The sequence below is a fragment of the Pelodiscus sinensis genome, chromosome 4 (genome assembly GCF_049634645.1).
Source record: "Pelodiscus sinensis isolate JC-2024 chromosome 4, ASM4963464v1, whole genome shotgun sequence".
NCBI classification, from domain to species: Eukaryota; Metazoa; Chordata; order Testudines; family Trionychidae; genus Pelodiscus; species Pelodiscus sinensis.
The window spans coordinates 42,694,166-42,705,690 of record NC_134714.1 but is presented as its reverse complement, the minus strand read 5'-3'; the positions used below and the strand labels follow the sequence as shown (position 1 = coordinate 42,705,690).

Sequence of the window (11,525 nt, the reverse complement as noted above, 5' to 3'; positions counted from 1 at the left end):
CAAGAATGACTGCAACTATTGCTAGACCCACAAAGGCACTGACTATTGCATCACCACTTTTAGGCACCTAGAAACCAACAACAATAGGATCCACAACCCCCATATATAATGAATAGGGAATGACAGATTGCTAAGAATTGATTCACAAAAGCCAGCAGACTACTGCAAAGAGCTGCCTAACTGAGCCAATGAGAAATGCTGATGAGCAGGGTGTATCCTAAGCATTTCCCCATCGAAAAGTTTGGCACTTAAGTCCGGGCTGCCAGGAGGCACCTAGCTCTGCCTGTGATCCACAGCTGGGAACCCCTCTCCTGAAGTCAGGCATCTTACATGCCTGGGCTGTTTCTTGTGAGAATGAATTAAGTGAGTACAGGTTGAACCTCTTTAGTCCGGCACCCTCAGAAACTAACTGGTGCTGAACCAGAGGAAATGCCAGACCATGGAAGTCAATATTGTCTAGCAGCATTACCAACACTTCCATTGCTTGTTGGGCTCTTAAAATACAGTTAGGGGTAAATTAGAGCTACAGAACAGGACTGAGAGCCAGGACTGGTGGCTGTAAACAAACTTTATGGGACCACGGGAAACTTGGCCATGGACATGATAAGTGAACATCCAGATAACTGCCTGACCATGTATGTTGCCGGCCCAAAGAGGTTCATCCTGTACCAGGGAAAGGGAAAGAGAAGGGGTTGGCAGCCCTAGCCTCCCTTGTAATTTTTAGCCCAGTGGCCACGGTACTAACCCATGATGTGGCAGACCCTGATTCAATTTCCTTCTATGTCTTATAAGAAGGGATCTGAACCGAGATCTTCCATCTCTCAAGTAAGTGCCACAACCTGTAAACCAGGGCTGGGGAACCTTTTTTTGGTCTGGGGCTGCTTACCCACAGAAAAATCAATTGGGGGCTGCACACAAGTGAGAAGCTAAGTAAAAAGCCTTTGATTCAGAAGAAAGATACTCCCCACATTCCCCTTGCATACCAGAGCCTATAGGGGCCCAGGCTATTAGATTTTGTGTGCTCCAGCCCTCCAGGTGGGTGGCAGGGGGGGCTGGAGCATCAGCATGGGCTCCCCAATGCTGAGCCTCAGAGGCCGGATCCAGACAAGCCAGAGGCCACAACGGTCCCTGGGCCTGAGGTTCCCCACCCCTGCTCTAGACTATGGAGTGATTCTCACTTTCTGACCTAATTAGTATTTAAAGTGGACCAGCTTCAACTGGCGACATCAGAATATTCTTATGTGAGTTGTTCTCATAGTTCAGTGGTTAGGACACACTTCTTCAATATGGGTTGCACTGGATTTAGCAGAGGTGAAAGTAATTTAAATTTCTTACAGGTATTATTGTATCGGGGGAGGGAGGGCTCAGAGCATGGGGGTTACATAGGATAGTACCAGTAAGAAATTTAAGTGTGGGGTGAAGCGAGGAGGACTCAGGACAGGAGGCTGTGGTGGGTGTAGGGGGACTTGAGGCACAAACCTGGAGGTGTGGGGATTCAGGGCAAGGGACTGGGTGTGAGGGGATGGAGTGATGGTTGGGGGTGTGTGATGAGGGGCTCGGGACAGAGGGTTGAGGTATGCATGGGGGATGCAGGAATCAAGACTGGGGTGTGAGAAGGTGCTCAGGGCAGAGGGTTAGAATGTGGGAGGAATCAGGCTTTGGGTGTGAAGAGGGACTCGGGGCAGGGAGTTGAGGTATGTGTGGATAGGGAGGAATATGGGGGGCAAGGGCACTATTTAGGGAGGCAGGGAGGGCTAAAGCACTCCACCCCTGAGATTCATACCAGGATGCTGCTTGCTGTTCCCCTTCATCAATCTCAGGGAGCCAGAGGAAAGTTCACAGCCATGGGCCACTCACTCCTCTGCCCCTGTCCCTCTCCAGCTAGGAGGGAGAGGAATGAAGGCAGGCTGTGAACTTTCCTCTCACTCCCTGATGTCCTGGTATGAATCTTAGGGGTCTTCTCCCCAGTCCCTAAATGATGTTCTCAGGGGCTCTGGGTTGGGGCAGTCCTAAAAGGGTGGGGAGCATGTCCCCAGCCAGCCCCTTTGATCTGCCTGCTGCTTAGTGTGGCAGCCTGCAATAGAGCCCCAGTAGCCAGTCTGGGAGCGTACCACCCCTCCTCTTGCAGCCGAGTACCTCAGTTGGCCAGCTCCTTCTTGCCAGAGGAGTACACCAACAGGCCCAGTGACAGAAACAGGCAGCTGGGGAACTTCTTCAATGGAAGTTTAAGTACCAAGTGCTGGGGAACGCTGAAGGGGCATATGGACTGCAGTGGTGCCTATAACTGGGACTCATGCTTCTAAGTCCTTTGGTAGATCTGCCCCTACCCCCTTCACCACAACACATTTTTGGACCGCATATACATAAATGGACAAAAGAATCTTAAAAAGTGGCAAGGAGTCCTGTGGCACCTTATAGACTAACTGAAGTGTTGGTTGAAGCATAAGCTTTCGTGGGCAAAGACCCACTTCGTTAGAAGTGGGTCTTTGCCCACGAAAGCTTATGTTCCAACACTTCAGTTAGTCTATAAGGTGCCACAGGACTCCTTGCCACTTTTGCAGATTCAGACTAACACGGCTACCCCTCTGATAAAAGAATCTTAGTCACCCACTTTCCACATCAAGCACCTACAGGCAGGCAGACATCACCCCCAACAACATGTTAGTAGAGGAAAAGTGTGTCCTTTTCCTCTCACACAAGTACAGGTCTCCCTTACCCGACAGTAAAGATAACCTGGGAGCCCAATAACAAAGGCCTGGCTGAACTGCTTAGACAAACTGAAGGTTGAACATAAGCTCTAGGAATCAGCAATAGCTTCTCCTACTTATAGAAGAAAGGTTAGTGGATTGAGCTCACTTTAGTTTAGAAGCTTTACAGAACAGCCCAAATGAGCTATACCAGAGTGGCACCAGGGGTTGGATGTTTTGGTGGCCTGATGATGCGAATGCCTAGTTTACACAGAATATGAGCTAAGCCCAACCTCTCCCCTCTTCTTGCCACAACCATTACACAGCTAACATCCAATCCCACTTCTCTTTCACACAGCTAGCTAACAATAGCTGATGGTCCAAACAAAGTGTAACACGGCCCCTAAAAGGAGAAGGTTCTGCCCTTAGGAGCCCCAGCAGCCACTTTTACTATGCGTTTTCTCTGAAATTATAAAATTTTATTTTTCAAATAAGTTTAAGAAAGTAACACTTAAAACTCTGAAATCTTTTCAATCATTATTCAATACAACCCAGTTAAAGTTATTGCAAACTTCTTATCCATCCTCTCCCCCTCTCCGCAAAAAAAAACCCAAAAACCAAACCCTGCTACAATGGGGTCAGGAGATTTCTCAGCCCCAGAAATGGAGCTTAAGGGTGGAGAACTCTTCTACTAACATTCTTCTCATAACTCATTGATAAATACTGGGCACCAACAGTCAAGCCTTGCTGAAGAATCTGACCTGCAGGGTCCAGCATCAAAACCTTCACAAAGTAACTAGCAACAAGCCACTGCTGCCTAGTGATTATTTCAGCACAGGACAATAAGGCTACAATGGGATGCAAATATTGAAACTCTGGCTCCAAACAGATAGGGCTCCAAATCTCATACAGAAGAGCTGCCCCTTATCAGCTCACATCCCTTTTCAGTGCAGACTCCAGAATGGGGCAATGATATTTACACAAAAGTATTTGGCCAAGACACTGTAGTACTGGTTATTGACCAGGTCTGCAAAATGTAGTTGTCAAGTCTCAGGACAGACAAATTGAGGTGCCTACTAAAAGGAAGAGGAAGCCGCTATTCTTTCCTCTGGCTCCACCTCCTCTGGCACATTTTCTCTTTTTAGCATTGTTCTGGGAATACCTATGACCACAGCTCTTCGGTATTCACATTCTTATCAGTCCACTGTTCCTCCTGCATGAAACCTCTAGGAAGGACCTTGGCAAATCCTTCTCTATGACTTATAGGTGCCAAGAAGAGGTACTAGGAACAGTTCTGAGATGGTCAGGAAGGCAGTGAGGAAGCCTATCAAAGGATCTCCAATTTCTGCTGTTGTAATTTTAGGGCTTTTATGATGATTCTGGAGAACCAGCGTTTCCATATCACGCCGATTCTTTTGTCAGACCTTACTAACAACAGAAAACTCCCCACAAAAAATTATTGAAACTCGAACTCTCACTCTGCTGATGTATGTGCTGGGTGTAGACCCCGGTGAACCTGGTGGAAACTTTCATTTCCTATCTCTAGGTATAGGCTACTTTAATTCTGTTACCAAGTCATCATCAAGCTTGGTCCTGTTTGTTACAGGTGGCACATGGGATGTTTGAATGAATCCAAAGGGAATGAATTCCACATATGGTTGCAGGGAAATAAAAAACAATCACCATTTTGGTGTGGCAGAAGATGACTGGGAGCAGCCCCTGCTGCTTGGCAGTAAGTAGCCAACTAAAAAAAAAGCCAATATGAGTCTCAAAACTGCACCTGATCTTTCCCAGGTGCAGCACATAAAGACAAGTAAATGAGTGCAAGTCATGTTGACTCCTGCTGCATAAGAACATCACAGCTAGAACATCTGACAGATGTAGCAGGACCAAACAGGCAAGGACGTTAATTGCCAGAGACTCTTTAAGAAATAGTGCAGTAAGAGAAGAGCTGAGCATCAGCCAACAATGGAGTCCCATGGAGAAGCAATGCAGGGAAGGGCTCAGCCTTTCTGGCCCCCTCATGCTCCTGTGACATGAGGTTGCAGAGGTGGGGGAGTGGAAAGGAAGTTTCCTGTGAGCCAATCAGGGCTCTGAATGCACAATTTCTGTATTCTGCATTCAGTCCAGCTCATCGAAGGAGTCCCACATAATCCCTCTCTCTCAGGCACTGGAGATCTCCAAGCCAAAGCTAGCCAGCAGACAGAGGTGATCAGATGAGCAAAAGGGATTGGGTAAGCCATTTGCCAACCACAAGACATCTTCAGAGAGCAGGGAGAGGCGACCAAGCAGCTTCAGGGCTCCATCTCGATATAGCCTGCGACCTGACAAGGGAACAGGAAGGATATGTCAGATGGAGACTGGAGCTTCATGCTCAAATTCCTTGCGCAGACACAGGACAGTGAGCATATGCTGCACTGTCAGGGAAGCAAGGGCATGTCCATACAGACAGTCATACAAAACAGCATGTCCCTCTTCATGTCTGGTACTAAAGCAACAGGCACCTTAGACTGCTTCTGATACATGAATTCATGAGCCAGCCCACACAGGAGATGCAGCACACACTGCTGTCATAACACAACTGATCATAGGGAAGCTCTTGCTAGTTGCACTCAAGTTTCAAGAGGTGAATTTAGGTCTCTACTTGAAGAGACTTGTGTACCACAGGCAATTACATGTGCCTTAACCATGCCAGTCCAATGAACCACTGGCTCAGAAAAAAACAAAATTTGACTTGAGAAGACTCTTCCCACTTTATTCCCACTCCACCACCATAAAGCCCACACTGAGCTGAGGGAATGGGAGTTGGATGTAGTTAGCTGCAGAGCCTCATCAACTCAAGTCAGACAGTATGATACCTCTAGGGGGTATCAGTAGGGGTGTGTCTAAACTACATGGCTTCATCGATGGAGCGATGTAGATTAGACTGATTGGCAAAGGGAAATGAAGCCGCGATTTAAATAATTGCAGCTTCATTTAAATTTAAATGGCTGCCGCGCTGAGCCGACAAACAGCTGATCAGCTGTTTGTCGGCTCAGCACGCTAGTCTGGACGCTCCCGCGCCGACCTGAAAGCCCTTTATCGACCTCCCCGTTATGCCTCGTAGGATGAGGTTTACCGGGGAGGTCAATAAAGGACTTTCATGTCGGCAGGGGAGCGTCCAGACTGCCCCGATCTGCCGACAAATAGCTGATCAGCAGAGCGGGGCAGCCATTTAAATTTAAATGAAGCCGTGATTATTTAAATCACGGCTTCTTTTCCCTTTGCCGAACAAACAAATCTACATGGCTCCGTCGACGGAGCCATGTACTTTAGATGTACCCTAGGAGGTGAAGCGAGGCACCTCCTACAGGTGGACTATGCAGCATCGAAGGGCACAAATTACTAGGGGAGCTCAGATCTCCAAGGCAACCACCTGTGGGGCTGGTCTAGGGTTAGATGCTAATGAACTCTAGGGATGTAAAAATATAGAAAAACATTAACCATATAACTGATCAAAATGTGATCAGTTACTGTGACGTAAGGTGGTTGAGTCAGTGGGAATCACACAGCACAGCGCAGGGGAACACCGAGTTACAGAGCAGACAGTACCCCCACTAAGTCACAGTTATAGTTAAACATTTTAGGGAATGTAGCAATAGTGAGGGAAGAGTCGCTGCCCCTCACTGCAGGATCCACCTGTCTCCCAGATCTGGCAGCTGGCCCCACTGCCAGAGGGCTCTCAGCCACCGGTGGGGTCGACTGGTGAGTTTAACCATTTAAGTAACTGATTAGCATTAGCTTATCATTAAATAGTTAAACTTTAACATCCTTAGTGAACTCAAAGCAGAGTGTTCTACTTTGACTTCCCCTTAAAGACTATGGCCAGGACAGGCAGAACTACTTTATCCCTTCTATCCCCTTTGTCACATCAACTGGGAAAGAGAGCATCTCCTCACTCAGCCTCTGTTGTGCGCAGATCCCTGGAAACTACATGCTGCCAAGCCCAGTGGCCCACTCCTGTCATGCTGTAGACACACTGCCAGCCATGGTCAGCTCCATTTCCTATGCCACATAGCTCCCTCCTACCATGCTTGGGATAAGCTCTCAGGAGGCACCATGTTGCCACACTCACCCCCTTTGTTCCCATTCTCAGTAGGTTCTGTCGAGTAGAAGATATAATCAACTGTAGCTCCAAGGCCCATGGGCATGGTTGTGACCTCAGAGCGACCTTCCTGGAGCAAGAAGTGGCTATAGGCAGAGGTCAGATTGAGGCCGTGCCGGATAACACCTGGAGACCTGCAGAGAAGAAACAGATCCCCCATTCCCACACATGGGAGAGGGGGATGCAAAGCTCAATTCGGGAATCTAAGCAAACTTAGCCACCTTCCTGATGCAGCTGTTTATAGACTATTTCCACACATATTTTTCAATACACTGTAATGCTCATATCAGTGAAGAACTATTAATGTCAATTCTCCTAAAACACTGAGTGGACAGGGGTTTCCTCACCACCAAGATACAGTCCTGCCAAGACACTGCATTCCTGACTTGCAGCACCAACCTAGGATTGACATGGCAGCTCCCAGCTGCCAGTGTAGCCTAAAATTGATCTGGCTAGCTGTAGACAGATTTTTCAGATTCTTTCCCATTCCTGACATGTTCTTTTTCTAGCGTGTGAGAAGGGACCATGGAATTATTTTAAGCTTTACATAAATTTAGCTTCCTGTGCCCATTTTCCAAGCACCCCACTACGGCTATTCCAAGGAGAGGTGCCACTAGCTTCACAGGAACGAGCTGAACCTCCCTCCCTCCAGGTTACCTTGGGAAGAACAGCTCTGGATTAGGATCATTCACCATGGTGAGATGCTTGGGCCAGTGTGCAGGACAGTCTGAAAAGGAGCAGAGAGATTCCAAATGAACATGCCACTGGGCCTGGAGCAGTTTGCTCATTTTGAGTTTGACAGCTCTTCCCAGGGCCCAAATGGTCTCTTATTCCTGCCTCAACAGTCCCATCTTATCCTAAAAATGGCCTCCAGGAAAGACACCCTCTGGAGTGATAGTACATGAAGAGAAATCAAGGTAAGGTTCCAAAGCTGAATGCAAACTGTCCTGGTCTCAGACAAGAGGCCTCTAAGTACAGTGGCGCTGAAAGAATAACAAGTTGATACAAGGCCAAAAATCAAGCCAAACTCCTACACCCCTGAGGTCAATGGGCCATTCCTGACAATAAATTAGTGCAACCAACTTACTTAGGTCGAACAGCTCCTGTGCTTAGCACTGTGGATATGACTATTGCTCAGAGACTTATCCCTGTGGGCCTATATTACAACCTCTGCTGTCAGACAAACTTAGTTACAGAATTGGGATCATGAAATTGGTTGCAAGGCACAAGAAGGTGGAGAATGAGGAGAACAGAACCAAGCATGTCAAAAGGCCCAGAGATGAGGAGAGGTTCTGCTTCTTTAGTAGCAGATCTAATGCCAGCTTGTGGTCCCCCTCTGATGCCAATGTACATTAATATGGAAGCAGCTCAGGTGCCAGTACAGATTGCTTCCAGTGGAGCTGGAAACACAGAAGGAATGAAAAAATACTTGCACGACTCCAAAACTAGAGGACAGAAATTAGTTTCTAGAGGACAGAAACTTTCTGCCATTCCTCCACACAGAGGGTAAAGCACATAAATCAGCAAATCAAGACTTGCAATACAAGGAGCAGGCCAGCACAAAGCTGCTGAGACCTTATGTAATCTACTTGTGACCTGGGAGTATGATGGAATGGTGGGCTCCCACCTTCCCAAGCCCTTGCCTTTTCAGGGACTCATCCAGCCAACAAGCAGCCAAAACTGATCTCCACTTATTGGTTTAAGTCTTGCCAAAGGAAGCTTATGTCCACTGAAAAGATGCTGAAGTGGGGGAAAACTTGCTCCAATACCTGGTTTAACATCTGTCACACCCTCCAGCAGAATCAGATGGGCAGGTCGTTCACAGGCAGCATCACAGAAACGGAACTGCAGCAGGAAGTCCCGGCTGTACTTGTGTCTGTCTGCAGAGCAGAGTCAGTTCAAGGAAGAAAACAACCAAGTCAGCTATCTTTTTAGGTTTCCATGCCAAAACCACTACCAGAATACATGAATGCCACAGTGATAGGCATAACAAAAAAAACTGAATATAGAATAGACATTAAGATAGAAGAGGAAAAGACAGTCTAGACCAGTTTTCCCTATAATTCACCCAGGAGAGATCCAGGTGCCTCTCAGCAGATTAGCAGAGAGCCCACAGCTGGCAGCAGGTGTTTCATTGGTGGCACACATCTGCATGTGCCCTAATGCACATAACATTTATTCCACACACAGATGGAAAAATGTAGAGGGAACGCTGCTCTAGACTGCAGCCTAGATACTCTAACACCTATTGCTGATGCACCCATCACTGTGATATCTGGAGGCTTCACAAATTAAGAGCTTCCCCTTCTCAAAAAATTGTCTACCAGTCAAATTCCAAGCAAGGCATTTGGGGTGTTAACGGCATAGATGTTTGAGGAAACTCCTGCCTGAAGGGGGAAAAAAAGAAAGATATAGGTTCAGCCTGATTTCTAGCGTGTTCATAACCACCCAGCTTCTACCAACAACATCTTGACCTGGACTCTAAGGGTGTGTCTAGACTACAGGGTTTTGTCGACAAAAGTGGACTTTTGTAGACAAAACTAAACCTGCGTCTACACTACCGCTGAGTTCTGTCGACATAACGTCGACAGAACTCAGCAGTTTTGTCAACGCTGGTAAACCTCATTTTACGAGGAATAACGCCTTTTGTCGACAGAGTTCTGTCGACAGAAGGCGTTATTGCATGTAAACTGTCCTTTGCGTCTACACTGCCATGTCAACAAAGCAGCTTGCTTTGTCGACAGAACTGGATGTAGTCTAGATGCTCTTTGTCGACAGAAGCTTTGTCGACAGTATCTGTCGACAAAACTTCTGTCGACAAAAGCCTGTAGTCTAGATTTACCCTAAGTGCTGAGTGAAAGGCTAAATGGATTTTACACCACATAGTGCTTTGAAGAAAAAGATGAGCACTTTCAAGCTTACTCTAAATATAACTATGATATGTAAAGTACTGTGGGACATTCAGCTTCCAGCATGTGCAGGAAGATGGTAGAAAACCAACCTGAATTGTGGGGCATACAAGTGATACAATTCAAATCAGGTACTCCGAAATGACAGAATCCTTGTCAAGGAGACCACTTGGTGCAGCATAATTCCCAGCCCTGCAGATCAATGAGTGGGTGCAAGATCCACCAAATGATTGTATTTGTTGAGCTCCTGTTCACACCACAGCTCACCTGATTTCTTTGGCTGACAAAGTGTAACATATTGACAGTTATCCGTTATACCCAGACAGCTATGCCAGAGTGGGGTCTGCAGCTTCCTCTGGTGCTGCTGTTGGGACAAGTCTTCCTGTCCCGAAACCTGCAAAAAGGCAGCAGGGTATAGGTGAGGGGAACAAAACACCAGGAAGAAGTGGCTTAAGCAAGGCCAGCAACATCACAAAGCAGAAACTTCATGAGACAGGCACAGCACACTCAAAGAGAATACACAGCACCCACACAGAGCCAAACCCCTGCACTCTTGCACAGAAAAAGTATCACATAAATCTGTGATGCACCTACTAGCTAGGGAACATGTGGTGAAAAGGAAAGGGGGGAGAAAAGAGAAAACAAATCTCTGAAATATTTTGCTCAAACCCATTTGAGAGCCAATGCCTGAGAGCAAGCTGGGTATGTGTGCACAGCCACAGAGAATACATGTAAAGGAGCGGTACTCCCATGGATGTATATTTCAAGAACAGAACTAGCTTTAGGCCAAACATTTAGATAATATTTCCATGAATATGAATTTCTGCCTCCCCCTACATTAACTATCACCTAAGTACAACAGTGATGGATGAATGAAGGAGAATACTGACCAGTCAAGTTTTGCCATCTGAACTAACACCACAAACAAGAAACATCAGTAGTGAAAAAGAAAGAAGATTTTAAAAATTCTCTCTGGTTTGGTAACCTCCATTCTTGCTAGGAACACAGAATGTGATTTACTGTATGTCTATGAATTTGATGCTGAGCAGGACTCATTCTTTATAAGGAGGAAGTAGCCTTATAATAGTGATCAGAGCCACAATTACATAAATACTCCACTCTCTGCAATCCAAAAAGCTATTCCATGCCATTCACTAGCTATACCTACCTTCCAGGCTGGCATCCCATGGTAGAAGAGTTGACCATTCCGGATGAACTTGTACAATGGGGAGTCAGGCACAGCATTCAGGTCTCCACACAAGATGACAGGACAGTAACTACCCTCAACAGTTTTTGCAACCTTGTCAATCTCTGCTAGGAGCAAGGCCATCTGTGCAAGCTTGATATCTCCTCGTCGGGGATTATATAGCACATGAGTGTTAGCCACACATAGGGGGCTTGTTGCCTTCTGTTCTATATCCTCTGGGAGTAGAGGCTGCAGCAACAACACCAGACCCACATTGTCTCTGTTTAGGATATCCAAGCCAGGCCGAAAGTACTCTACAGGGCTGGCACTGATCAGCTGGAACCTACTGTGCTTGTAGCAAATTGCGCAGCCATCTGTCTTTTTTCCTGTTCTCCGTTTGTATACACATACAAAGCCTGAAAAGAAACCACCACTCATCAGGAGGGCCCAAATGGCTGGACCAGGAGCATGGACTCCTCTTTAGTTAGATGTAACGAAGTATAGAAAATCTGTTTTGCAGGATTTAAATAGCACAACCAATGGCACTCCTATTACTCCTCTCAAGGGACTGTCCTACAGCCCAGCAAACCTCACTGGCA

General features: G+C 46.7%; 1 protein-coding gene across 8 annotated transcripts in view; it reads right to left on the bottom strand.

Moving 5' to 3' along the window:
• Positions 1 to 2,527: 2,527 nt before the first annotated feature.
• The window catches only part of ANGEL1 (angel homolog 1), a 130,087-nt gene continuing 121,089 nt past the window's right edge, over positions 2,528 to 11,525 (bottom strand). For 7 of the 8 annotated variants that reach the window (XM_075926811.1, XM_025181984.2, XM_075926813.1 and 4 more), the window contains 6 exons: positions 10,909 to 11,342; positions 10,008 to 10,134; positions 8,601 to 8,711; positions 7,489 to 7,558; positions 6,802 to 6,965; positions 2,528 to 5,011 (listed from right to left, as the gene is read on the bottom strand). In XM_075926811.1, the coding sequence (XP_075782926.1) occupies positions 4,851 to 5,011; positions 6,802 to 6,965; positions 7,489 to 7,558; positions 8,601 to 8,711; positions 10,008 to 10,134; positions 10,909 to 11,342 (1,067 nt within the window). In that variant the 3' untranslated portion in view covers positions 2,528 to 4,850. The remainder of the gene's footprint in view (positions 5,012 to 6,801; positions 6,966 to 7,488; positions 7,559 to 8,600; positions 8,712 to 10,007; positions 10,135 to 10,908; positions 11,343 to 11,525) is intronic. The other variant, XM_075926809.1, reaches the window with a different exon arrangement.